The sequence below is a fragment of the Bos grunniens genome, chromosome 4 (assembly GCF_055505025.1).
Source record: "Bos grunniens cultivar Pamir isolate PY7600 chromosome 4, Bosgru_T2T1.0, whole genome shotgun sequence".
Classification (NCBI taxonomy): Eukaryota; Metazoa; Chordata; class Mammalia; order Artiodactyla; family Bovidae; genus Bos; species Bos grunniens.
The window spans coordinates 22,076,634-22,104,632 of NC_141168.1; the positions used below are offsets into that span (position 1 = coordinate 22,076,634).

At 48.0% G+C, this 27,999-nt stretch overlaps 1 protein-coding gene and 1 long non-coding RNA gene across 6 annotated transcripts; one reads left to right on the forward strand and one right to left on the reverse strand.

Moving 5' to 3' along the window:
- Nucleotides 1-758: 758 nt before the first annotated feature.
- LOC147373767 (uncharacterized) lies at nucleotides 759-11,280 on the reverse strand. The gene is made up of 2 exons (XR_015162062.1): nucleotides 11,144-11,280; nucleotides 759-1,616 (listed from the first exon to the last, which is right to left on the reverse strand). It is a non-coding gene; the product is annotated as an uncharacterized LOC147373767 (long non-coding RNA).
- On the forward strand, nucleotides 10,811-27,597 carry AKR1B1 (aldo-keto reductase family 1 member B). 5 transcript variants are annotated; one of them, XM_086395569.1, is made up of 10 exons: nucleotides 10,811-10,914; nucleotides 19,100-19,267; nucleotides 19,936-20,052; nucleotides 21,149-21,226; nucleotides 21,538-21,660; nucleotides 22,124-22,230; nucleotides 22,554-22,635; nucleotides 23,164-23,247; nucleotides 25,085-25,167; nucleotides 27,178-27,597. In XM_086395569.1, the coding sequence occupies exons 1-10, from the start codon at nucleotides 10,849-10,851 to the stop codon at nucleotides 27,218-27,220; spliced, it is 951 nt and encodes a 316-aa protein (XP_086251695.1). In that variant the 5' UTR covers nucleotides 10,811-10,848; the 3' UTR covers nucleotides 27,221-27,597. The 5 variants fall into 5 exon arrangements, with proteins under 5 accessions (XP_086251695.1, XP_086251694.1, XP_086251696.1 ...); XM_086395572.1 differs by lacking the exon at nucleotides 10,811-10,914 and adding an exon at nucleotides 11,204-11,477; XM_086395568.1 differs by lacking the exons at nucleotides 25,085-25,167; nucleotides 27,178-27,597 and adding an exon at nucleotides 23,557-24,101.
- The last annotated feature ends 402 nt before the right edge of the window (nucleotides 27,598-27,999 follow it).

Below are 27,999 nucleotides of genomic sequence, written 5' to 3' on the forward strand. Positions count from 1 at the left end.
TTTTATGGACAGTGCCCTCTATAAGGGCACTTCCCACGTGGCTCAGTGGTAAAGAATCCACCTGCCAATGCAGGAGACACGGGTTTGATCCTTGTGCTGGGAAGATCCCCTGGAGGAGGGCATGACAACCCACTCTAGTGTTCTTGCCTGGGAAATCCCATGGACAGAGAAGCCTAGCAGGCTACATTCCAAGGAGTCACAAAAGAGTGGGACATGACTTAGTGACTGAACAACAACAAGCCCTCTGTTAACTTTTGAGGAAGTTAGAAATCCATCAGTTCAGTTCAGTCACTCAGTCGTGTCCAACTCTTTGGGACCCCATGGACTGCAGCACACCAGGCCTCCCTGTCCTTCACCAAGTCCTGGAGTTTACTCAAACTCATGTCCATTGAGTTGGTGATGCCATCCAACCAACTCATTCTCTATCGTCCCCTTCTCCTCCCGCCTTCAATATTTCCCAGCATCAAGGTCTTTTCAACTGAGTCAGTTCTTCGCATCAGGTGGCCAAACTATTGGAGTTTCAGTTTCAGCATCAGTCCTTCCAATGAATATTCAGGACTGACTTCCTTTAGGATGGACTGGTTGGATCTCCCTGCAGTTTGGCCCTCAGCTTTCTTTATAGTCCAACTCTCGCATCCATACATGACTAAAACCCATAGCTTTGACTAGACTATATGAGGATCTTAAAAGAAGCTTGGAAAAAAAAAAAAAAGAAGCTTGGAAGCCTTCCCTGAAAAGATGCACACAAAAATATATTCTCCTAATTGTACATATATAATGGTTTTTTATTGCATTAAAAATGTACTTCTTTCTCAGAAATAACATTTTAACATGTACAAAGATTTATAACTCATTCACTCTCATAAATGTGGAAGCTTGGGGAATTGTGTTGACAATGGGATTTCCTTTTCTTTTAACAAAAGAAAAAAAAAAACTGCCTCAAGTTTCAGCATGTGCTGCCTCTGCAAAGTCCGTGAGTTTCTTGGGACTGTGTTCCCATTTCTCAACAAAATCTTGTGATTCAAACAGGCATTCAAAGCCCTGATTCTGATGAAACTGATGATGCCTGCAGCAGCAGACAAGAGTTCTTTCAGGATTTTCGCAGAGTCCTCAAAAATTACAATGAAATGTGGGGCCCTCCCCCACCCCCAGGCACTCCCTACCCGTCATTCTAACTCTTTCAACCTTGTGATCAGTCTATGAAATCATCATATCCATTTGGTTAATGAATTTATTCCTTTTTTTTTTTTTTTCAAGTGTTAAAATGGTATGCATCGTGATTACTGAGGTTTTTTTTTTTTTTTTTTTTTGGCGCTGCGAGAAACGTCGAGCCTGAGGCGAATGCCTCCCTGAGCTCACCCTGATCTTGGCCCTGGAGGTTGAGGCAGTTTGAAAGAGGTGGGACGGTGTGGAGTGGGGAGAATTTCAGTTCAGTTCAGTTCAGTGGGGATAATTTCAGTTCAGTTCAGTTCAGTTCAGTTCAGTCGCTCAGTCGCCTCCGATTCTTTGCGAACTCATGGACTGCTGCAGGCCGGGGTTTCCCTGTCCATCACAAACTCCCAGAGCTCTCTTAAGAGGGGGCCGTTTTTCCTCTGCCAATCTTCATTCCACTGAGCCTAAAATTGAAAATACACTCCTGGCATATTGCAGCTTTTAGTTCTTTTCCTCTCTCAACATCTCATATACTGTGCAGCACATGGCATCAAATTGTAAGCTCCATGATCCCTTCTACTGACCTCAGGGTCACTTTTCCACATTTCTCTAGGGCTTCTGTAACTATTCTAGGTAATCTTCAATATCCACATAATTCTAATATCTCAGTTAGTTGACCCCCTTCAATTGTTATGAAATTTCCCCTTCTTTACCGTTGCTGCTAAGTTGCTTCAGTCATGTCCGACTCTGTGCGACCCCATAGACGGCAGCCCACCAGGCTCCCCCGTCCCTGGGATTCTCCAGGCAAGAACAGTGGAGTGGGTTGCCATTTCCTTCTCCAATGCATGAAAGTGAAAAGTGAAAGAGAAGTTGCTCAGTCGTGTCCGACTCTTCGAGACCCCATGGACTGCAGCCCACCAGGCTCCTCCATCCATGGGATTTTCCAGGCAAGAGTACTGGAGTGGGGTGCCATTGCCTTCTCCAACTGTTACTTACCAATAAACCTATTACCATTAAATCTCAAATTTAAGCATCAAATCCTGACCAATACTTCTTATCCCATTTATTTCCTCTCACACTCATATTTCATCAATTCTTTGGCACCATTAAGACCTCTGACCGACTAATTTTATCTCATTTCTCTGTCCCTCACCTCCACCTTCACTAGACAGTCAACATCCCTTCATCCTTGATTCCCTCTTTATCCAGCTTAGATTCCATGGTCTATCGCAATAATTGTTGCATTTATGTTTACCTGGCAAATAAGAGTTTTTCTGTTCCCACCAATAAGGAGAATCAAAGGCTTTTTCCATTTAGACAGAACGGACAATAGTATGCATTTACAGGTTTTCCCCAGGATTAAGTTAATTGTTTTGTCTTCTGTCATAGTCCAAAGATATCTGGACCTCAGGACATCCCCCATGGATTCACTATACCAACCACAGCACACTAATTGGACTGTCCCAGCAAGAAATGGTTAGTACATTGGAGACCTTAGAATGAAGCATGTCCTCCAGAGGGTGGGAAATAAACCCCACCAAGACTCAGGACGCATGCCACATCAACAAAGTTTTTAGGGGTCTGGTGGTTGGCACATTCTGGAACAGCCCACCCAAGTAATGTGCATGTGTGTGGCTTTAGTCACGTCCAACTCTTTGCAACCCGTGGACTATAGCCTTCCACTGTCCATGGGATTTTGCAGGCAAGAATACTGGAGTGGGTTGCCGTGCCCACCTCCAGGGGATCTTCCCAACCCAGGCATTGAACCCATGTTGGCAGGCGGGTTCTTTACCACTAGCGCCACCTGGGAAGCCCCCACCAAAGTAAAGGAAAGCACAAATTATAGCATCTTGAAACCATCAAAACAAAGGTACAGAAGACATAGCAGGAGTGTCATTAAATGATAAGCTCCTACTGCTGCCTAGGTATTTGGGGTGTCTTCTTCAGCAAATAAGAAGAGTCACCATCTTTCCTTGCTTCTCTGCCCCTCCTCATATACGCAAAACAACTCAACCACTCTCAAGGTCCATGGAGGCTTCTTCTCACCTGCTGGAATGTGTCTCTCTAAGTATGCACATGGCTCACCTCACTTTCCATCCTCCTTGTCCAGACTGTCAACCTAGCCCTCTTCTTTATCCTGATCACCTCCTTTATTTTTATCACATGGCTTATCCTTATCTAGCTGGATATTGGAGAAGGCAATGGCAACCCACTCCAGTACTCTTGCCTGGAAAATCCCGTGGACGGAGGGGCCTGGTGGGCTGCCGTCCATGGGGTCTCGCAGAGTTGGACACGACTGAAGCGACTTAGCAGCAGCAGCTGGATATTACATTAGCTTGCTTTTAGGTATGTTTACTATCTCTTCCAGGCTAGAGAGGAAGCTGCATATGACCAGAGACTGTCCCGTTTATCTTTGTAATCACAGAACCTAAAACAGAACTTATTGGCATAGAAAGTGAAGTGAAAGTGTTAGTCACTCAGTTGTGTCCAACTCTCTGCTACTCCATGGACTGTAGCCTGCCAGGCTCCTCTATCCATGGGATTTCCCAGGCAAAGAATCCTGGAGTGGGTTGACAGTAAATATTCAGTAAATACCTATAGTATAAGTGAATGAAGTTTTGACTGAATATACCTCTCCCATAAAGATGCCAAACTTGCTAATACTGCGTGTGCTTTATCTGTGCACAGAAACCTTTTCTTCTAGAAGATTTTCTGAGCAAAAGTATGCACTGAGGATGAAACAGGGGCAGGCAGCCAGGAAGTTATCAATCACCTCATCCAAATCCATGCTCATGGGGAATGACACGCTTCCTGAAGATACCAACACCTGTGTTATCAATTCTGTAGAATCACTGACCTGATACCCTCCATCCCCACCTCAGGAGACCCGTCAATCTCACTAGTAATCCATTCCTAAATCGGAGTGCAGGAGACATTTATTTGCATACGAGGCCCATTCATTCCCTCAGCTGGCAATGATGTATGAGTTAAGTCTCTCCTTTTGCCACAAGCATCCTGAGTCCTCTCACTCAGAAAAGAGAAGCCATGGGCAGCAGAGGTTCTCAGCCACAGAGCCACCACACCCCAGGATAAAGAATTCTTTAATGTCTTAGGCATTTCTTACAGTGCTTCCCTCACTCGTCTCCTTTCTCTTAGGCTTTTTGAGGCGAAGAAAAAGGGTGGCGTCACAGCTGCAGGGACGGGAAATTGTGCTGAAGGCCGCACAGGCCCTCACGTGCTCTCACACATGCACTGTAAGAGTGTAGACAGCATGAATGCTCACGGGGAGGATAATGAATGCTCTGTGCCAGTAACCCCACCTCTGGGAGTTGGTTCCTTCCTATTTGGATGCTCTTAGGCAATGTGAGGTGAGGGGGAAATTTGCCTCTACACAGAATTTAAGGGGAGGAGAGCACCAAAAATTTTAGTAACCAAGATAGATTATATTTTAATGCAATATTTTTAAAAACCTATATTAATGCCAAAAAAATCCATGATGAACAAAAATATCAAAATTTTAAAAGAAGGCCACTTACTAACTTGTTGGTCTTGCAAAATTAATATTACCAAACCTCAAGTTTCTTTGATGCCCCAAATGAGAAAGGAATATAGTCAGTTGTCTTGGCCAGGAGGCCATACGGATCAAATCAGAAAATGAATTTGAAGCACCTGATACACAGGAGGCACCCATGGATATTACTGGGCTTTCCTGGTGGCTCAGATGGTAATGAATTTGCCTGCCGTACAGGAGACCTGGGCTCGATCCCTGGGTTGGGGAGAAGATCCCCTGGAGAAGGGAATGGCTACAAACTCCAGTATTCTTGCCTGGGAAATTCCATGGACAGAGGAGCCTGGTGGGCTACAGTCCCTGGGGTCGCCAAGAGTTGGACACAAGTGAGCAACTAACACCTTCACTTCTCACATGGATATTACTATTCACAAGAATTTATTGAACTGTGCTAAGGGTGACATGATGTTTGTCTCGCTTTCTCTCTTTTTTTTTTTGCTATCCTGCAATATCTATGAGGAAGGTTAATAGTGACAGTTCTTCCAATGCTGTTTACCATCTAAACCTCATTTGCAAACAAACACAATTAAGTATTGACAGGAGCCCTCCATCAGACAAGTTCCCTGAGTCTCTTACGTCCAGCCCATTCCCTGACACGGGCTGAAGTCTCTGTCTTTTTCCTGTGACCTCCACACTTTCTCTTTTGCCTTTCCTTGCTTCCCATTTCTAGAGGGCCAGTCTCAGGTGTTCTCATTCCAAAATGATGATTGCTCCTCCAAGGGTACCGAAGGATAAAAGACACCTTTGCTGGCCTGTTGGGGATGCGCACACTGTGGATTTCTCTGGGTGCTGCTCTGGTCAGGTGTTCAGAGTCTGGTTATCACAGTTCTCCTGCTACCTGAAATGAGGAGTCGTGGTGAGGCCACGGTGTGGATGGAGGGCAGAGTTTTCCAAACTGGAGACCATGACCCAAGAGTGGATCACAAAATCATTCATCACGGAACTGGGAGTGAATCATGGTTGCAATCAATACTAGAAAAATAAAACAATATGCACTATCAGAGTATGCCACACATAATAAGGATGAAATTTTTTGTAGGTCTTTTGTTTCTGTTATATATACACATATGCCAGCTTTTTCACCTGCCATATCGATAAAAAAAAAAAAGAATTTGTGGCCAGCAAGCCATCAGCCCCTGCAGCCACCCCTCAACAGTGTACCTTGAAGGGATTCAGGATGGAAAAAAACCAGGATACTGACCAAAGATAGCTGAGGTGCATATCAAAGGAATGATTTCAATGAGCCGGAGCCTTGCATCTTCCCATACAAAGAAAATCGCTAAATTCCTTAGCTTGAGATACCTGGTTTCCTTTAATTAACAGTAATCTTTTACTGATCTCTCCATCTGATCTTTGTTGCAAAAACTCCTAGTATGCTAGCTTCTTCCTTAGGAGCAGTCCCTCAGGGCAATCTAAGAGGCTGACTCTCAGGCATAAATCCTTAGGAAGTCTGCCAAATAAAACATAATTCTCAACTTTTAGGTTGTACATTTTTTTTTTCAGTCAACAAATGCAATCTATTCCTTACTGTGAGTCACAGTAAAATGACTTGAAAGCCACCTGTGTATCAGTGAAGAGTTCAGGTGCTATAGTCAAACTCTTTGGGTTTAAATCTTGACCATGCCACTTATTACACGTTCATGCTTAGTCATGCCAGACTCTTTGTGAGTCCGTGGACAGAAGCCCTTCAGGCCTCTCTGTCCATGGGAATTTTCAGGCAGGAATATTGGAATGGGTTGCCGTTTCCTCCTCCAGGGGATCTTCCGGACCCAGGGATCAAAACCTTGTCTCTAGTGTCTCCTGCACTGGCAGGCAGATTCTTTACCACTAGCACCACCTGTGAAGCCCTCAACTTGCTATGAGACCTTAGCAATATTTCCCCCCTTCTCTATGCCTCAGTTTCCTCATGTGTAAAATCCATGACTAATACTACCCACTGCGAAGATACTTGTGAAGATTAAATGATTTAATGCATACAATGTTTGTAGAATAGTGCCAGGCACAGAAATGAGCTATTATATTATTCCTGTCAGCAGCAGCACCTGCATATAATGTATGAACCCTGGGTCAGGAAGATCCCCTGGAGGAGGGCATGGCAACCCACTTTAGTACCCTTGCCTGGTGAATCCCATGGACAGAGGAGCCTGGCGGGCTGCAGTTCATAGGGTCACAAAGAGTCAGACACGACTGAAGCGACTTAGCACACAAGTATGCACTCACAAAGTGACTGAAGCAGTGCCTGAGACATAATATGGGCTCAATAGTTATTTGTCCTCGTGGAATACACTTTGTTTATCACTGTATTCTACTGTATTCTGTTCTCCTCTGCACACGAGAAGATGATGCTTGCCCATCTCAGTGAAGACAAATAGGACCTTGCAACTAGGTCTGGCCAAGATTGTAGATGGAAGGGACGTGTGCCACTTCCAGGCCTAAACAATTCATCGCTCATTTGTGATTGTTCGGTGCTCTTTGACTCTCCTGAGGCAAACCCTGAAGACTTGGGTTGGGGCAATCTGTGAACGAGGTGGTGGAAGCTCTAGCCTGGGTCCTTGAGGGATGGTGTGACTAGAGCCCACTGCCTCCATTCACCTCAACTAACCTGTGCAGACAGGTCGCATGTAACTTCCGTGTGCTTGATGATCACAGCTTTACGTAGATATAATTCACATGCCATAACATTCACCATTTTAAGTGTACAATTTGGTAGTTTCTCATATATTTACAGAGTTATACCAGATTTCACAGGACCTTGAATGCCAAGCTAAAGAGTTTCAGTTTTATCCTACAGAAATTGGAGAGTTAATAGGAAATTCTTTTAATTGCATAAAAAAAATGTTTACTAATTAAATAATCTGACAAACAGTATTACCCTTACTTTCGGCTTCTTCCTAGTTTTATCCATATGTCACATTATTTTTTTCATGTTTGTAACCATGTCCTATCTATGACTTTGTTTTCTGTGGTAACATTAGGGTTATTTCATATATATTTTTCTCTATATCTAGATTGTCTTCATTCTAAAGATTTGTTAATTTTATTGTTTGGCTGTGGTGGGTCTTCGTTGCTGCACGTGGGCTTTCTCTAGTTGCAGACAGCAGGGGCTACTCTTTGTTGCCACGCATGGGCTTCTCATTGCAGTGGCTTCTCTTGGTGCAGAGCACAGGCTCTGGGTGTGTGGGCTTCCGTAGCTGTGGCTCTCAGGCTCAGCATTTGCGGCTCTCCAACTCCAGAGCACAGGCTCAGCAGTTGTGGCGCACACGTTAGGGCTTAATTGCTCCGAGGCATGTGGAATCTTCCCAGACCAGGCACTGAACCAGTGTCACTGCATTGCAAGGTGGATTCTTTACCACTGAGCTACCAGGAAACCCCTGTCTTCCCTTAAGCTACACCGTGTCTCTTGCTATTGTTGGACATTTATAGTTTTCCATTGTGTGTATAGAACTGTTTTTCAAACATACATGTGTGTGTGTGGACTAGGGTGATTCAAGTGAAATGCCAAGGGTATAAAAATTAAGGAAGTATCCACATTCAGGCTGCAATTTTTCACCTAAGTGCCTCACTTGCCCAGTCCCAGCCCTACACTTATAGCGAGGTGTCTGTGTGCAGGTATGCGTGTTTTCCTTCTAAATTATTCCCTCAGAATGAGATTACTGGTTCTCATGACAGGATTATTGGTTTAGAGTCCTTTAAAGTTCTTATTGCTCTTGCTAGGGATTACTAGAAGGTTTCTTAGAAGAATTCCATTGACGGTTTTTTTTTAAAACATAATTTTGATATGTGCACCACAGCATTTTACAAAGATTACAGACGTAACAGAGCAGTAAAGTGATTATGACAACAGTATGTCCCCACTATAGTACAGCCATTGCTATAGAAGATCCACAGGTCTGACTTTTTACATGTGCTAGCCCAGTCAGAATACTCCATTTTTAGCCAGTTATGCCTTAATGCAGTCAACTGTTAAACTCAATCATCAAAGTAACCACAACAAGCCATTCATATTGAATGTATGTCCCTAGCAGATGACCCTTCTGTGTATACCAACCTGCTCACTCCAGGTGTATAATTTCTCTATGAGACTAGCCCTTAGGACAGCAGCCTCTATGCCAACAGAGTCATGCATGAAGAGTGGTATGACTACTGCTATTTTATCACAAACCAGGTTCCTAGCTGTAGGGCTCAAATGAAATTGCTATTATTGGGGGACAAATAGTATCAGAATTTGCCTACCCACAACAGTTTCTGTAAAAGTAAATGGAAAAATCTCTGGCCCAGTCTGTTTTGTACACATTTTTTTCCTGGGGGCGGGGGTGGGGGTGGGGGGGCAGGGCACTTTTTAAAAGGCACTGAAAGGAAAATTACCAGAATGGAATTCAGAAAGGTCTGGGTTCTGAGTCATCCCCAGGCAAATGTAGTTCCCGATCTCACATAATTAGGGGAAATATTAAAGGGAGATAGAGCAGAAAGAGCAAGGTTGAGGTAGAGTATGGTATAATGGAAAGGGGTTGTTTAAAAGAAACCAAAATTGTCCACAAAACTCTTTCAGCAACTTTCCTTTGGTTATCCTGGGAAAGAATGTGTTAGGACTGCCAATTAGGATTGATTAACTCATTACCTGCTGCTGCTAAGTCCCTTCAGTCATATCCAACTCTTTGCGACCCTATGGACTATATAGCCTACTAGGCTCCTCTGTCCATGGGATTCTCCAGGCAAGAATATTGCAGTGGGTTGCCATGACCTCCTCCAGGGGATCTTTCCCACTCAGGGACTGAACCCACATCTTTTTTGTCTCCTGCTTTGCCGGCAAGTTCTTTACCACTAGCGCCACCTGGGAAGCCCAATTCATCTAACTCCTCCTAATTTGGCATACTTGAAGCTACAATATTAAAGTTATCTTTTCTTTTGTGGGTTTCTGTCTTATTCATCTAGAGAGCTTTGCTAAGTTACTGTGTATGAAATGTGCTGCTTCCATAGAGCCTTACTTTCTAAAGATTCAATGTCCTCTGCGTGTTTTAGATTAAGCTCATCAGGGACTCCTAACCTCAAGAGAGGCTGGCTTTAGGAGAAAGGGTTGCTGAATTACATTATGTACAAACAGCTTACATCTAGGGCGGAGTGTGAAGATAGCCCTAGGAGGCTACATACAGGCTGCTGCTGCTGCTGCTAAATCACTTCAGTCGTGTCTGACTCTGTGTGACCCCATAGACGGCAGCCCACCAGGCTCCTCCGTCCCTGGGATTCTCCAGGCAAGAAGACTGGAGTGGGTTGCTACCTCCTTCTACAGGCTCAGTTCAGTTCAGTTCAGTCGCTCAGTCGTGTCCGAGTCTTTACGACCCCATGAATCACAGCACGGCAGGCCTCCCTGTCCATCACCGACTCCCGGAGTTCACTCAGGCTCACCTAAATCTCAAGCTGATGTTCTGCAACAAGATACAAACCATTTCTCTGGGGTGCACCTTACTAAGAGCAAAGGGCGCTAAACTCCAGAAGTAGTAGTCAGTTCAGTTCAGTAGTTCAGTCGTGTCTGACTCTTGGCGACCCATGGACTGCAGCACGCCAGGCCTCCCTGTCCATCGCCAACTCCTGGAGTTTACTCAAACTCATGTCCATTGAGTCGGTGATGACAGCCAACCATCTCACCAGTGTGTTCCTACAAATTAAAGTCCTGGCTTTGGTCAAATTCCCAAAAAACCATGCTAATAGGCTTGAACAATAAACTTATCCTTTTGCGCTCTCAAAAAAAAAAAAAAGGAGAGAGAAAAACCAAAACTCCTTCCCAGGCTATTATTTATGGGAATTCTGTTACTTTTGCTAACGCATTCGCGTTTCCACGCGCCACAGCTGCTGGCGGAGCTCGCTGCGGGGCGTGGGGGCGTGGGTAAACCGCCTACTCAAAAGGAATCCGGAGCCGCTAGGACCTAGCAGGAGGCACGTCCTCGCAGAGCCCCCCGGGCTAACAGACGTGCGGCATCCTGATTGCCGGGGCGGCCAATCAGAAGCTGCGCTTGCCGAGCCAGACACCCATCATACCCGCCCCTTCGGCCTGCCTCACCCGCTATTTAAAGAACCGCGCTGAGCCTGCTCGGCACGGTTCTCTGATCCCGGTCAGCAGAGCTCAAGCAATCATGGCCAACCACATCGTGCTCTACACTGGCGCCAAGATGCCCATCTTGGGGCTGGGCACCTGGAAGGTAAGTACTCTGGCGACCGTGCTCCGGGGTTCGCTTAAGTGCTCGGCGCGGCCTGGGGCGGGAAGAGACCGAGAGTGACCCTGAGCAGTGCCCCCCGCGGAGAACACCAGGCCTCGAGGGAGTCACGCTTGGGCTGGTCGGGTACCGGCAGGATCTGGGCCTGAGGTTCGGGAGCCCGGGCGCTGAAGCGGGCGGGGCGCTCGCCTCGGTCTCGGGCCGGGGGACTTACGGTGGGGTGGGGAAAGGGTGCTTGAGAACGGCTCGCGGGTGGCCGACCCCATAACTCCTCGTGCATGCGATCCGCTGGAATCCGATCTCAGCTGGAAAGGCAACTAGGGGGCGCCGATCGAAGGGAAATTTTCCCATGTCTCCGTCGCTGTGGCTCGGTGGATGAAGGTCTAGGAGGGGCGTTCCCAGAGATAGAGCTAAAAGGGGCGTGGGGCGTGGGGCGCCGGCGTCCCTGCCTAACCGCACCTGCGGGCCCCCGCGCCTTCTGTCTTTCTTCGCAATAGTTGATCCTTAACCGTTTCCGGCTTTGCTCCCTCAGGAATAAGGATCCCAAGGTAAGCCTGGAGTCTGCAGGTAATTGAATTAGGCGGCACGAGTGTGCCTAGGACCTTTTTATTTACACTGTCTCCAAACGCGCTGGTCGCTGAACTCCCGGAGGCCGGCGTGCCCCTCGGAGTGTCCTGTGCTGGACGAAGGAATCTGCGCGGGTGCGGGTGGTGAGGGGAGGTTCCCGCCCATGCAAAACTGAGGGCTGGCATCGGTAGTTAAAACTGCCTCCTGAAACCTCGGCACCTCTGGAACCTCTTCACAGCGTCCCCAGGAAAAGGTTAGGAGTAAAAATGGTAGTCTTGAGTATCTGACAGTTGGGGAGCACCGAGTGATGTTACGGAAGCCGAAGCAAAACCCCCAAATTTTAAACAGCTTATAAGTTATCTTGGGGTATTTTGTACATTACATTCCACGGCTATGAATCGGGTTTTCCAGGAATTTTAAATATAGGACTGGGCATTAGCCATTTGCACACTAAGAAAAGAAAAGACTATAGAGATTAAAGGCACCTTGAAACGGTCTGAAAGAGACAGAAGATGCTATTTATCTGTACCCTAACATCAGCAGCTGAAATCTTGTAAACGTTCACTGTCCTGGAGTTGCCTCCCAGGAAAAGTATTTCTTGGACAAAGGAATCAGTTATATGTGCCTTGTGTTTCCTTCCAAAAATCCAGTGGTGGCTCTAAGGGTGTAATTGAATTATGACCATTGTACCAAGTAAAATTCGGTCTGTCGCAGGTTATTCTCTTGGAATGGATGTGAACAGACACTTCCTTGGCAGTGGCAAATTACAATTTCTGAGGCAGCACACAGACAGACACGTGTCTCTGGAACAAAACCACCACCTCTCTGAGCCTTATAAGTTTGTGGTTTTAAAAACTGGGACCTTAGGTCCATTGTTTCAAAATCAGTACTCTCGGGTTAAATAAGGAGTAAAAGTTGATTTAAAACTAGGGCTTTATCATTTGGTTGAACTCTTAAAACCTACTCCCAAGGATGTATATTTAGTTAAGATAGCTCTATAAATTGGTGTGTTTAGATCATTCACTCCAGTAAGTTCGTTGAGTGTAAGGGTAGCGACTGACTTGGTCACAAACTATTTACAGAACTGCTCACAGAGCCTGGAAATGGTAGGTATCCTGAGGATAACATGTTGAATTAATATGAAGAAGTAAGATAATTTCAGATGTGGGGCAGTGGGTGAGGAGTTGAAGTTGTTTGGAACCTTGTAGAGGCATGGTAGGGGAGGTGACAGGGAGATAAATGGTTTAAGTATGGGCTTGGAGTAGAGTTCCTTCTTTATAAGGAGAAGTATATGAATAGTGTTTGATACCTTTCCCCTGTATGTGTAAAATATATATTTTCACAGATGCCGGACAAAAATGGGGTGACCCAAATACCATTTGCTTATCTTTGTGAGAACTGGGGGAAGCCCTGGGAGTGAGGGCAGTTCTTGGTTCCCATGCATCTTCCGTATCATGGTGGCTCTGTTGTATCCTTCGGACCCTTGGCAGGGCTCTGGGAGTCTCCAGTCAGTTACTTTGAAGGTCCTCAGACTCCCCCTTCCTCTCCTTGGAGGTGACGGTTTCAGTCCCCTGGAAGAACACCTATGCCTCCAAGCCCATGTGGCTTAGAGGCCATTTCCCCTTGGCAGGCTTGCCTTCCCCAGTGGACAATAAATAAGCCACGGGTATTGTATTCCCAGGAAGCGGCTAAAACAGATTACTTCTGATGCTGACCAGTGTCCTGTTGCTGATAAATGTGTGGAACTAGCTGGAAACTTTTTGATGGTAAATGGCCATTGTAACTTACCTACATACTCCAAGCCTAGGAGTAGAGGACAGTTTTCTCCGCTGCTTTTCCATCGTCTTCTGCCCACACCCACGAGCCTTTGAGACACTTCCCCCTAAATGTCCCCCACCCAATGAAAATTCAACATCACAGATAGACAGTACATCTGTGTGTGTCTTGTGACCCTTTGACAGGCCACAGAACATTTTATAAGCTAAGTGTTTTTGTTTTTGCCCCCAACAAACCGGTTTTTGCCTCTTTGAGGTTGATGAACACTTCCTTTAGGAGAAAATGCTGAGAAAGAACTGAGGCCAAGCTCTTGCCGGCCTGGGATCCTGGGCTAGAAACGTCGGAGCTAAACCAGTAGCTTGTCTTTCTGTTCACCTACTTCATCTCCCTGCAGGCCTCCACCTGCAGCTCTTCAAGAGCAAAGATACTTAAATAAGTCCTGCCTGCGCAGGGCCAGCCCTGGGCCACCCCCATTACAACCAAGTGGAGACAGTGGTGTAATTTAGGACAGCTGGAGAGAAAGTTAATCTCAGTTTTCTTGTTGGTTTGTGTTTGTGGCCAGACCTGGTTGTGAGCTTTGGTGTAAAAAAATAGCCAAAATGGACTGTTTTCATGTGATAAGACAATGAAAAAGATCCTTCTTCGGCAGTCTGCTCTTTATCATATGAAATTATGTTTTACATTATTAAACTGTAGATTTGGGCGTAATTGAACATGAGCCAAATGAGGTTGGCTTATCTGCACCAAGCAATAAAAACACCTCTGTTGAGGTGAAAGACTTTGTCATTCTCTGGATTCTCCCAGATGCCTATTCTATTGGAGTCTTATGAGTGTGGCAGACTTGAAGACTTCTTGGTACAAAATCGATGGATACGGGCATCATGTGTAAGCACAGGGCAGGCAAGCTGGCCCAGCTTGCTCAGGTTTCCCCGGACCTTATTGTCCATTGATTAAACTGGAGCAGGGTATAAACCCTTTCAGTCTCCAGAATATCTTTACGTTCAATATCAGGATACCTTTATTTTGTTTTGTTTTGGGAGGGTTTCTGTTTGTCTGCTTTTGGGCTGTATCACATGACATGTGGGATCTTAGTTCCCTGACCAGGGATCGAACCAGTGCCCCTTTATTGGAAGAGCAGAGTCTTAACCACTGAATCTCAAGGAAGTCTCACCTTTTGGTTATTAAGGTGCTTAATTGCAAACGAGAATGTTATTTGTAAATAGGACAAATCAAGACAGGGACTGTTGCCTAATGCCCATTACTTTGTGTGCTTTTCCAGCAACCCCCAGAGTTAGTAAACCGCAGCACGTTTTTATAAGCAAAGTTTTATTAGAACACATCTCACTCCTTTACATATTGTTTTTGCAGCAGCAGAGTTGAACAGGTGTGATGAGACTGTTTGGCCCACAAGGCCTAAAATATTTTCTGTCTGGCCACTTAACAGAAAAAGTTTGCAAATTTCTTTTCCAGAAGATTCTAAATAAATTAACTGGAAGTTGGAATACATTTTGAGAAATTAGGTCACAGATGTCTGTTTAGCATACATGTAGTTGAAATGCTTTATATACAATGAGAAGCAGAAAATCATATCATGACATCACTAATATTTTGAACAAAACCGATAATTAAAAAGTAAGGTTAGTTTTTTTTTTTTAAATGTAGGTTGAGCTTCTCTGAAGTGAAGCTGGTTTAATCAGAAGAGGTTAAACAATGCTTTTCAGTGACAACGTTTTTCTGATGTGTTACTTTTCAAGGCCTTAGAGGTTGACGCCCTGTTTCTTTATCAGTTTACATCAGAAGTTATGGTTCCCTATTTTTTGCTCCAAGTTTATCATTGGCACACTGTTAAACTTCTTACCCAGGTTTTTTTCCCCTCAAAGTAAAATTTCCTTTATTCCTATCCCCCCTCTTCATTACAAAAGTGATACCTGCTAACTGAAGAAAATATTTTAAAAAAGTCAGAAAGAACACAGTCCTCTCTTTCCAGACATCTGCATGTTAAAACTACAAAGGAGTCAATGTCTGAGATACTGTTTTAGATGGACTTTGTAGCCTGCCAGGTTCCTTTGTCCATGGAATTCTCCAGGCAAGAATACTGGAATGGATTGCCATTCCCTTCTCCAAGTTTGGAGCTGGAGTATTTTTGTTGTTTGTTTGTTTGTTTCTGACTTGCAGAGGGAACAGAGGGAAGGATATTAAGGTAACTAGCTGCACGAGCTCCATGCAGAGCGGAAGATGATTGGGTTTTAAGAGGAGAGGAGAGAGAGAGACACGGATAGTAATTATTCGAATTGGGACTGCCTGGCCTCGTGTGTTACATGAAAAGGAAATAGGCCCAGTTTGTGGAACTGACTGGGGGGTCTCGGGTAGAGATGTGTCAGCGATGTCACTTGGTACCATCAGCTAGAATGTTGTCCAGTTGCTGCTCAAGCTCAGAGCTCTAAGTTCTGAGGGGATGGGCATGGGCAGATGTGCCCAAGTCACAGGACAGATTGGTGGCAGAAGTGAGTTTCAAACATGATTTCGCCTATATGATTTGTATAATTTGGTTACTTATAACTTGGGTGTTTCCTCTACTGGTTTTCTGTGGATTTCCTGTTAGATGTATAGAAACATATTTTCATGACTTATCCTCTTTTCAAAGTCTCAGTCTGGACCCCTGACTTGTGTTTGCAGTTTTCAGTGTGGCCAGGGGGTGAGAAGATGGTGTAATCATGTGTTGGCATTCCCAAGTTTATTGAGCCTTACCCCGCCCCCCACCAGATCTTAAAGTGGCTGCTTCATTAGTGATGAGGAAAGTTAGTTTAGCCTCCTTCGGGGGAGGGTTCTGGGTAATTAGTACTGAACGTAGTTTGTGGATTCCAGTACATTTTCATCTCAGGATGGTTTTCCAAGCCCGGGTGACTTGTCCTCTCCCTGACCAGCATCTCCCTTCCTCCAAGGACAGACCTCTGAGCCAAGGCTGGCCCTCAGGTCCTGGTGCCAGGGTTCAAACCCCGACATCTCTTTCTCACTGCTTAATCACGGGCCAGTTTCGTAAACTCCACACCTTCGTTCCCTAATCCAGAGATCACAGATAACCAGGGTTGTGGTGGAGATGCAATTCAGTGATATACTAAAAACTAGTGAAGACTGATCCATAATAAGTGGGAGCTGTTGTTATTTTCTCTCCGAGCCATTGTGCGCTGCACACCACGTGGGTCAGGTTCCATTTGTGATAGGACCTGCCCTGGCACAAGCCTTCTAGTAACCTCATGCCTGTCCCCGGGCTGGTCCTGGCCTGCCCAGCACAGGTGAGAGCCGTTGTCCCCACTGCACACAGGGCTGGAGGCCCCCCACAGCCTTCCCTCCCATTACTGCGAAGGTGTCTCTGGAGAGGGGAAGCCAGCATGTAGTATCCGTTTGCTGTAGTCCTCTTATGGATTGCCACAGCTTGTACGTATTGAATTTGTAAATGCCCAACAGTCCTTGCTTCTGCTCCTCATTGTCCTTTGAAAGCAGTTTGGACTCAGCTTCTCAGCACCTGCTTCCCAACTAATCAGTCTTCTCTGTCCGGGCAAGGGTCAGGGAGCCACAGCTTCTTGGTGACCTCTTGTAGGTCATTTCTGTCCTTGGCTCATCTACACAAGCATCATAAGAACTTTTTTTTTTTTTTTCCCAGTTTTGGGTCCATTGTTCAGCAGCCTTGATTATCCTACTCGGCACTCTTTTGGTCCCAAGGAACCAAATAACCAATTTAATCTTAAGCAGGAAAGAAAATGTGTTGGGGGTGGGGAGTCACTGACTTAGAGGATGTCAGGAGTACCAGATCCAGGGCTATGAAGCACGTGACCAGGAGCTATCTCTCCTCCACTCTTCATCTGCCCCTCAAACCCCACTTCCGTCTAGCACCTCCTGGCACACGTGCTCCCCGCACAGAGTCGCCAGCAGAATGAAACCGTGTCCTGAGAGTGCCAGCTGAAGTCCAAAGGTGGAATCTTGTGGGCCTGCTGGGATTACATCTCGGGCCCTGTACCTGTCACTGTGGCAGATGCAGTGCGTGGCCAGGCCTCGGAAAGGTGCCAGCCCTCTGCCCGGGGTTGAGGGCAGTGAGCTGCTAGGCCAGCACAGTACAGGGCCCCACAGAGAAAGTCCAGCCAGGGTACCTTCAAGCCTGAAGAAAGTTGATGGCATGCTGGAGTCCCCTTCCTGGGTCTCTACATTCCACCTGGCTCTCTCTCCTGGGAAGGGGTGTGCCCTGCTCTCATCAGCGACAGGGGGCCCCAGGGACGCTGTGGCATTTCTGGCTATGCTGAGGTTCCCTGCCCTGTTCTTCTCACCGTGAAGGGCGGGGAAGACTGCAGGAACAGCTTGGGTCCTTCGGGGACCTAGGCGATGGCCAGGTCGTCTGAAGATGTCTGATGTCACACCCGAGGTCAGCATTGCCCGTCTGCCCACCCTGCTCCCTCCATGGTGGCGAGCGAGCTCATGGCTCGGTCTTGCATTCCTCCGCCTTCCTCTGTTCGCAACAGCTGATATCAAAACAGCAGATGTCTGCAGCTGCTCACGGCCCCCGGGGAGTTCCCTGCTCATTCTTTTCTACCCCAGCTCTCCGGAGGAACGCGCCCTATTCACCCAACAGTCCCATGCATGTGTTTGTTTTCCACCTCTCTGGTCCAAACAGGAGTGTCGTGCGGATGGTGTGTGCGCAGTCAGGCTGGGTGCTGGATGGCGGGGTGCTTCTGTGCCTTCCTGCTCACCCAGATGTGCACATGGTCCAAGCAGGGGCAGCGTTCAGTCTTTATGCAGCTCTGACCACAAACCATATGGTGGTCTTCCATGAATCCCATTTCCCCCTCCTGTCAACTCCTTTCTGTCCGCTAAGTGCCTTTGAGCGGCCACCTCCCGCCTCCACCTCTTAAAGCAGATTCCTGCACAGTGAGATTTGAGCACAAGCCTTTGAACCTGCAGCAGTCGTTTTTGACTTTGATACTCCCCAAACTGCATAAAAACAAGTGATGACCAATACCAGAATCCACTTGTAAAAGGATAAAATAAGTCATAGGCATTCATTGACGAAACTCGTGAACCAAACAGTAATTGGAATGAATATTTAACAGTGATTTTGAAGTATTTTGAGTTGTTTGAAAGCAGTGGTTTCCCTCATTATCTTAGGAACCTAATAGATTGAGATAGTGGGGGCTTTTGTTTATACAGTTCACTTTAGTCGCTCAGTCATGTCCAACTCTTTACGACTCCATGGACTGCAGCACTCCAGGCTTTCTCTGTCCATCACCAACTCCCAGAGCTTGCTTAAACTCATGTCCATCAAGTTGGTGATGCCATCCAAGCATTTCATCCTCTGTTGTCCCCTTCTCCTCCCGCCTTCAATCTTTACCAGCATCAGGATCTTTTCCAGTGAGTCAGTTCTTTGCATCAGGTGGTCAAAGTATTGGAGCTTCAGCTTTAGCATCAGTCCTTCCAATGAATATTCAGGACTGATTTCCTTTAGGATGGACTGGTTGGATCTCCTTGCAGTCCAAGGGACTCTCAGGAGTCTTCTCTACCACCACAGTGATTTGTAAATCAACAGATGCTGAACAAACAAGGAAGCGAGGGGCTTTGGTCCATCTAGTTAAGGTGATCTGTGCTGCTAGTAAAGGGTGGTCAGATTTTCCTAAAGTGAAGCACTGTGGCATCTCACCTCGGGTGGCCTGGCTTTGCGGGGGCCTTGAAGGAACAAGAGCTGCTGAGAAGCCTGGGTTCCCTTCCTCCTGGCTTCTGTGCAGACTGTGTTTTGTTTCATTTTTGGTCTTACCCCTTGTCTTCCATTTCCTGTTTCTTTCAGTCCCCTCCAGGCAAAGTGACGGAGGCTGTGAAGGTGGCAATCGACCTTGGGTACCGTCACATTGACTGTGCCCACGTGTACCAGAATGAGAACGAGGTGGGTTTGGCCCTCCAGGCAAAGCTGCAGGAGAAAGTGGTGAAGCGTGAGGACCTCTTCATCGTCAGCAAGGTACCCCACCCTGCAGGGGAGCCTAAGGGAGGGTTCTCGTCCATGTTCATCCAGGGCAGCATCTGTTTAGGGGCCAAGACCACACTCTGGGGTCTCTGAACATGGCTAGGGTTATCACCCAGCAGGCAGTTCTTCCTGGGCAAAGGTGTTGACTCAAGGCCATACCCAAGGCCATGTGGGCTCCAGGGCTCGCCTGTCTGTTGGATGGTCATTCCACTGGGACCCGTTGGCTGGAGCCCCTTGCTGATGAGGCTGAGGCTATGGGTTAGCATCCCCTTTCCAGAGGGTTATCTCTGAGGACAGGACTTGGTTCCCCTCTGCAGATCGAGCTCTCTTGGTGGTATCCAAGAGATACCGGGTGGGAGGGTGAGGCTGGCCCCACGAAGACCAGCCTGGTGGGAACTATGTTCAGGGCCTGGGGCTGGCTTGCCAACCTGCCCGTTGCATTTTGTGCCTTCAGTTTGGTCCTCCTGAAAGGGTTCCTTGACCTGATTATCCTCCCTTCCTTTGGGAACGTAGGATTCACGTGTGCAATAGAATCTCTGTCCCCACCGTTGACAGCATCACGGTGAAGTCTGTGGGTTGTGGGTGCGGAAAGCGAGTCCCCTGTCCCCGAGCCATCTGGCTTCCGGCCTGCGGGCTAAGGCATGTTCCCTCCCCGGCTTCAGCTGTGGTGCACGTATCACGACAAGGACCTGGTGAAAGGTGCCTGCCAGAAGACGCTCAGCGACCTGAAGCTGGACTACCTGGACCTCTACCTCATCCACTGGCCCACAGGCTTCAAGGTAGGGGCTCAGCGGTCTCCAGTGGCATCGCCCTCTGCTGTTAGCAGGTCGCAAGCGGGTAGACCCTCTTTGTGTGTCCCTGCCGCTGCACTCGAGGTGCGGTCCCTAGACCAGCAGCAGTGGCCTCGCCTTGGAGCTTGTTAGAAGTCCGCCTCGGGCCCCACCCAGCCCTCTGACCCAAACCAAGGGTGGCTCACGTGCACATTTCAGAGTTGGAGGAGCACCACTCTTTGTTATTTGGTAATTGGGTAATTTCAACCTTTGCAACAGTGAACACAGCTGAGGTGACACTCCTGCCCATAAGGCAGCGTCATCAGCTGCCACCACTCCCCACCACTTCAGGCACCTTCACATACACACACACACACATATATACACAGGCACACACACATACACACGCACACATATACACACACACACACATATATATACACACACGCACACACACATACACACACACACATATATATACACACGCCTGCACCCTGCACTTAATGCATGCGTTTTCCCGTATTCCATACACATGACATCTGTGGAAGCTTGATAAACCTCGGCAACCTACCTCTTGACACAAAAGAACTCTAGAGTTATTCCATCCTTAGCCTCCATTCTAGCCACAGGCTCAGTTTTCTGCTTCATCAACCAGTGTGAAAGCATGTGGGTTTTACCCTGAAGCTCTTATTTTATTGCACTGTGGTGTATCTGGGCCTGACTTACATCCTTTGTTTTTTTCACAATAAGCTGGGAAGGCTCAGCGAGGTGGTGGTTTTGTAGGCTTGGGTCTAGCCAGAACATGGGCCCTGGGTCCCCTGCTATCCACACACCCGCATCCATGGCAGGCTTCATCTCACTGACCAAGAATTGTCCATCTCCACACAATGGTCAGTGCCCACCCATCTGATAGAAAAGGGGTCTAGAGGCTTCAGGAGCTGTCTGCTATTTCTTTTTCCCAATGATATGAATTTGCCCTTGATTATCCTCTGCAAACAGACAGCTGTTACAGCTTAGAGTAATTGTTTTAGAACTTTGCTTTCCATAGTGCGTCTGCCCCAGCAGATCTCTGCAGGTCTGTGATTGTTTTTGATTGTTACTGCAGCCTGGGAAGGACTTCTTCCCATTGGATGAGGACGGCAACGTGATTCCCAGTGAGAAAGATTTCGTGGATACCTGGACGGTAAGGCGGCCCCTGGCTTGGCCTCCCCTTTCTTGCTGGCTCCCCGGCCTCCTCGTAAGGGACCAGGCGTGAATGATCTGCTCCACCATTTCTTTCACCATGATTGTTATTCTGTCACTGCTGTGGCTCTTCCTGCCTCATTAAAGCCATCCTGGCTTTTGTCTTGATGCCTCTTGTCTTCCCAAAGATCTGACTTGCTGGCACTGAATAATAAGGGCATGACCTGTTAAGCTGGCTGGTACAAAAGGTGCTTCTGGTCCTTGTCCTTCTGGGCACATGTCAGCAGCAAGCAGACCCTCTTTGGTTTCTAGGCCATGGAAGAGCTGGTGGACGAAGGGCTGGTGAAAGCTATTGGAGTCTCCAACTTCAACCATCTCCAAGTGGAGAAGATCTTAAACAAACCTGGCTTAAAATACAAGCCGGCGGTTAACCAGGTAATGTCAGCAGGGGAGCTGGTGTGCATGGGAGACTGTTCTGTGACACTCTGATGCTAGCACTTCCTTGTTATCCACACCACCTGGTGTGGATAACACCCTGAGTTATGGCTCAGAAAAGACGGTGCCACATCTGAGTGAAACTTGCAGGAGAGAAAGGGTTTTGTGATGACTCAGAGTCTTGAGACGAGCTGTGTGCAGACATTGACATCCTCAGACCTGTCACAGTTGATAAATGGCCAAAGCCAGAAAAAAACCTCGAGGCCCATGGCCATGGTAACAAGACTAGGATCCTTAATGTCAAGAACACTAGCTGGGAAGCAAGAGTTGTCACCGCCCAGCCAGGAGATGGGACGCGGGTTGCCCATAACTTTCTGTCTGGAGGGAGGGGTCTTAGCCAGGGAGGACTTCCGGTGTGGCCCGTGCCCATGGGCAGCATCAACCCTCCTGTGTGTATCTGCAGATCGAGTGCCACCCATACCTCACTCAGGAGAAGTTAATCCAGTACTGCAACTCCAAAGGCATTGTGGTGACTGCCTATAGTCCCCTCGGCTCTCCTGACAGGCCCTGGTGAGTCTCCATGGGGTCATGTTCTCTTATCTGTTGGCAGAGATTAGAAATGGCTGAAAAAGGAAAATTCAGCATCAAGGAGAGTGCTTCCGAGGTGATCAGCAGATCTCCTGGGAGCCTCCTGTTGGGTTTCCTGGTTGGCATTTTTAGTAGCAGGATGCCTCCTTTTTTCCTCAAAGGGTTGTAAGTTTATAACTGAGCTCTGAGGAGAAGACTGGCGGGCTGCCCTCTGAGGTCAATGGGCCTTAGGATTAGGGTCATGGCTGCCTTGAGCAGTGGTGACGGTGGTCGCTCACGCAGACCATCTTGCTGTCTATCTCCAGGGCCAAGCCCGAGGACCCTTCCATACTGGAGGACCCCAGGATCAAAGCGATTGCAGACAAGCACAATAAAACCACAGCCCAGGTACGGCCGTTTCCAGGCTCTCGTGACTGTTCCCAGAACTTCCTGCATTTGTGGTGGTTCCCGTTAGCCTGGAGGAGCAAGCCCAGTCAGCCCTCCCCAGACGTATGGCTTGGGTCCTGAAGCGTGGTAGAAAGGGCACAGAGGACCCTTAGAAGACCATATGGGGCTGGGGATGATCAGACCTGCCCCGCTACCTCTGAAGGCTACTATGAGGGTCCACACTCACCCTTGTTCAGGAAAGCCCATCTTTGCTTGCAGAAGGGCTCAGCTGTGTGCTCCCAAAGGCTAGCAGGAGCTCCTAGACAGGGAGTAACATACAGAGAGACACGGAGGCTGAGAGCTGGGCTGGGGGACTGAGCGCCTCCCTTCCTCCTTGCAGGGTGTGAGGCATCACCCCTGAGCTGGACTCCTCACTGTGAAGTTCTGGGGTTTCTCTCTTAGGGTGTGGGCCGGGCTGGGGGTCAGATTGGGCGAGTGGAAAGTGCAGAGCTCCTGATGGACGTACGCCCTTGACATCTCTTTGCACAGGTGCTGATCCGATTCCCCATACAGAGGAACCTGATCGTGATCCCCAAGTCAGTGACACCTGAACGCATTGCTGAGAACTTCCAGGTAAGCCCTGGTTGGTCGCCCCGGGGCCCCCTCGGTGGAGGAGGGGCCAGCTTTTTACCAGGCCTCTGGATGGTCAAGTGTGGGCCCCCCGCCGTCTCCGCTCAGACAGGGAGCCCACTGTAGACACAGGACACTGGTTCCTCGTGGGTGGCAGTGCTGTGCCAGGGTGGGCCCTGGGCCTCGTTGTACGCACACACACCTGTGCTGGGACTTGTCATTTGCCTGAGAAATGTTGCTCTTGAGTGATGCTGCCCGGATTTGCATCAGGGCTCAGTTTCCCCATCTGTAAAATTGATAACCTATTTCAAGGGTTATCACGAAGATGAAATAAGATGCACACAGCACCTGGTGCACTCAGGAAACACTGCCGTGCTGACAGCTCCGTGGCCTGCAGAGACCTTGCAGGGCTCCAGTGAGGTGTCCTGTGCGGTCCTCTGGGCACCTGCCAGAGCCGAGGAGGCCTTCTGACTCCACAGCCCCTCCTGCCCACCTGCCTGCCTCCCGCACCAGTGTCGGGGGCCGGGTCAGGAGACGAGCTCACCAGGAGGGTCCCAGTGCCAGTGCCCCTGAGCCTCTGCTCACCCTGAGGCAAGCAGCTCTCAGTCTTCACCCAAGCCCTGGTTCCTGTGACTCTGTTTCCAGGGAGAGCGACTGATCACTCCTGTTCCACTGGTTGGAGGCTGCGGCTGTAACACCAGCTGCTGTCCACCTGGGGCCTGGGCAGGGTGGAGGAGATAGATAAAGTGATAAAACAGCATGAGAACCACATATTCTGCTAGAGATGGATTTTTTTGTTTCCTGTTTTATTTTTTCAAAGCGTTGGAAAAATTTTCATTAAAAATTTTTTTTAAAGACCCACTTTTGTTATTTTTCAAACCTATTTACTTTTAATTGGAGGATGTGTTAGTTGCTCAGCCGTGTCCGACCCTTTCTGACCCTTTGCGACCCAATGAACAGTAGCCTCCTACATTCCTCTGTCCATAGGATTTTCCAGGCAAGAATACTGGAGTGGGTAGCCATGCCCTTCTCCAGGGGATCTTCCCGACCCAGGGATCGATACTTGGTCTCCCACACTGCAAGCAGATTCTTTACCATCTGAGCCATCAGGGAAGCCCAGTTGGAGGATACTTGCTTTACAATATTGTGTTGGTCTCTGCCACACATCAGCCATAGGTGTACATACATCCCCCTCCCTCATTTTTAAGCTTCCAGGCCACATGGCATGTGGGATCTTAGCTTCCTGACTAGGGATCAAACCCTCGCCCCCTGCAGTGGAAGCACAGAGTCTTAACCACTGGCCTGCCAGGAAATTCCCTGGGCAGAGGTTTTGAAGTGAACTAAATAGGAAAAAAAAGAAGTATCATTTTGCCTGGAGGATCTGGAAGGCAAAGGTCTGTTTTCATCGTTCGTATCATACCCAGACAAAACATGTGCATTCTGAGTGGCCATGTAATAAACTTTCTCTGAGTTTAGTCTACCTTCCTGCTCCTCCGCATAGCAGGCAACATCTCACCAGTGGTCCTGCCTGGAGCTGATCATATGCTTTTATATTCTGTGTTGGATTTTGTTGATGCTAAGTCATGTCTGACTGTTTTGCGACCCCATGGTCTGTAGCCCCCCAGGCTCCTTTGTCCATGGGATTCTCCAAGCAAGAATACTGGAGTGGGTTGCCATTTCCTTCTCCCGGGGATCTTTCTGACCCAGGGATCGAACCTGAGTCTCCTGCATGGGCAGGCAGATTCTTTGCCACTGAGTCACCAGGGAAGCCCTTACCTGTGTTGGATAGCTATTTACAGAGCTTTACCGGATTGTGGTTTCTGTTTTGTTTTCTTTTTAGGTCTTTGACTTTGAACTGGACAAGGAGGATATGAACACCTTGCTGAGCTACAACAGGGACTGGAGGGCCTGTGCCTTGGTGAGGTGAGTGCCGGGAGAGCCCCTGGAGGGATGCAGACGAAAGAATAACTGCCGGAGGCCTTACCACCCAGGTCCTGCTCATGCAGCAGCTTTGGCTTGTTCATGTTACCTGGCCTTCTCCGTGTGCAGCAGGGAGCATTTACAGCATGTCAGCTGAGCTGCACTCAGCTCCGGGGAAATGCCCGGCGCCCTGCCCTAGTCTCTCCTCACCCTGTGCACTGTTGGCCTAACCTGCAGTAACCTGGGGGCCAAACAGCTCCTTTTTTTTTTTTTAAGCTGGGGTATAGTTGCTTCATAACATTACATTAGTTTCTGCTGTACAAGGAAGTAAATCAGCTATGTCTATATAGATCCCCTCCCTCCTACCCTGTCCCACCCATCTAGATATATTAACTTTTCCTTTTCAAAATTAAGTGGCTCATATGAAACCAGATGATTCCAGGTGGCTCCTGCCCCACCTTCCTGGAAGAATTTCCCCGTGACTCTTTATCCATAAGGACTCATGAGAGGGTTTTGGTCGGAAGACTGTGTGCTCGGGGCCCACCAGCACCCCAGCTCTGACACTGGAGCCACTAGACCCCTCCAGTAGACATGAGCTGGTTCCTTGTGTTCCCTCTGATTTGTAGTTTGGAAGGAGATGACAAGGAAGTAGGGTTTGGTTTTATTTTCTTTTTCCTTTTCGTTCCACTACATTAACTCAGGAAAGTTTAAAACACATTTCCTGCTTTCAAGGAGACTCTCCCCATTTTACACGGAGACTAAGAACTTGCCTGTCCCTGTTTGTGTTGTCCGACCTCACCGTTCTTCTCTGTCCCCTCTGGTAGTTACCATCCTAAGCAGAGTTTGAGTGTTCCCTCAGGCCAGCCCGGGTGCTAGCTGTCTTTCCAGCCCTTTCTCTCCCTCCAGCTCCTAGCTGGCATCCCTGGTGGTCCCCCTACTCCTCCGGCAGGTGTCCCCAGGTTTGCTTCTTGATTAACAACTCTCGCCTGTGAGCGTGCGGCTGCCATGCTGTGGCCACAGGCGAGTTTACCACTGGCCCTCTCTGAGGTCCCTGTATGTGTTAATGGCACTGACCCTTTAGACATTAAAGGCTTGTTTGATCTAGTGGGCAAAGGAGAGAGACAAGAGAAGTGAATCAGTCACCAGGTTCCATCCTTGTTCTCCTTTGAGAACCGCTCATCATTCAGTTTCCTTTCTCCTTCCAGCTGCTGACACAGCATGTGGCAGGGCAGCTGCTGGAGGCCACTGATGTGTAATGGATTAGGAAAGAGCTGTTTTCCCCAAGCAGGGTTCACCCTGAGGCCTTTCACACTCCTCCCAGCCAGGCTTTCCAACACTATATACCTCCAACACAGGCCATAAGACTGTGAACCTTGGCAAACAACTCTTGTATCTTTCCACCCCCAGCTCAACGTCCAGCCTGTCCCCTCTCCCTGTGTTTCCTATAGCAAATCTTTAGTTGTTCACTTCAGCTCCCACTGGCCCTGGGAGACTTCTGGAGATGACAGTGGCCTCTTGCCCCCTGTGTTCCAAGCACTTGCTGTGTTATGTGTGTTCTGTGTATCTGAGTCTGCTTTGTTTTTTAATTGGTGGAAAATCGTTTTACAATTTTGTGTTGGTTTGTGCAGTACACCAGTAAGAATCAGTCATAGTTTTGTGTGTATATATATCCCTTCCCTCGAGGCTCCCTGCCCTCCCCCAACCCCACCCCTCCAGGTCATCACAGAGCGCCAGGCTGGGCTCCCTGTGTTATTTAGCAACTTCCTACTGACTTTTTGTTTTACACATGATAGTATATATATATGTCAGTGCTACTTTCTCCCTTCGTTCCACCCTCACTTTCCTCCGCTGTACCCACAAATCCATGTTCTACCAGGTTCATCAGTTCCGTTTTTCTAGATTCCGTGTATACGCATTAATGTACAACACTCAAGACATCGTTTCTATTTGAAATTGGTTACGGTAGCAGTCTCAGCCAGGAAAGGCTAATGTGTTCCTGTTTCCTCCTGACAGCTGTGCCTCCCACAGGGATTACCCCTTCCACGAGGAGTTCTGAAGGCGTTCTGAAGCTGCGGGCGCCTGCCCTTGCCCAGGTGACCCGCCGTCTCCCACCTCGCTCTTTTGTGTGTAGCGTAATTTGGCCCGTGTCCCTCAGTGGTGGGTCAGCAACTTCTAGACAAACCCGCGAGGGCTCGGCCAGCTTGGTGTCGGGTCCAAAGAGCAGAATCAGTAGATTAGTAGAAGTCTCTTCAGTTTTCCTTTGCCCTTCTAGTCTGGGGATCTGGGGAACATGCAACCCAAATACTCTTTTCTAAATTGAATTCACAAAATCAGAATAGTGCCTCTAACAGTGGGGTTTTGATTGCTTGGAACTGTAATCCTTTCAGCTAGGCTTTTCTTTGCCTCAAATAAAAAGTGCTCTTATGAGTTTGATGTTGTCTGTTTTGTATCTGTTTGTTGAAACAGTACACTGCCTTCTGTGCCCCTCGACCTTCCTCCCCAGATACCATACAGCTCAGCTCCACAACAGGAGGAAAGACTTGGCATCTTAGCACTTAGGACCTCAGTACCACATCCACTTGGCTTTAGGGGGCTGGACATCTGACTGCACATCAGACACCCGGGGGGCTTTGAACGCGAGCATGCTGGTCCTCATCCCTGGAAACTTATCTGATTGGTGCAGGTGTAGCCAGGACATCAGGAGTTTGCAGGACCCCAAGGTGACCCTTGTGCAGCCAAGCTGAGAGCCAAAGCTCTAGGACCGAACCAGAACACAAACCCGTTTGTAATTTCACAGATTTACTTGGTTTTTTCTCCTACTTGTGAAGGCCAAAG

Coding starts and splice junctions, on each gene's coding strand:
- AKR1B1 (XM_086395568.1), top strand. CDS start 10,849: ATGGCCAACCACATCGTGCTCTACACTGGCGCCAAGATGCCCATCTTG. Junction 20,053..21,148: donor ACTGGCCCACAGGCTTCAAG/GTAGGGGCTCAG, acceptor TTGTTACTGCAG/CCTGGGAAGGACTTCTTCCC. Junction 21,661..22,123: donor ACAAGCCGGCGGTTAACCAG/GTAATGTCAGCA, acceptor GTGTATCTGCAG/ATCGAGTGCCACCCATACCT.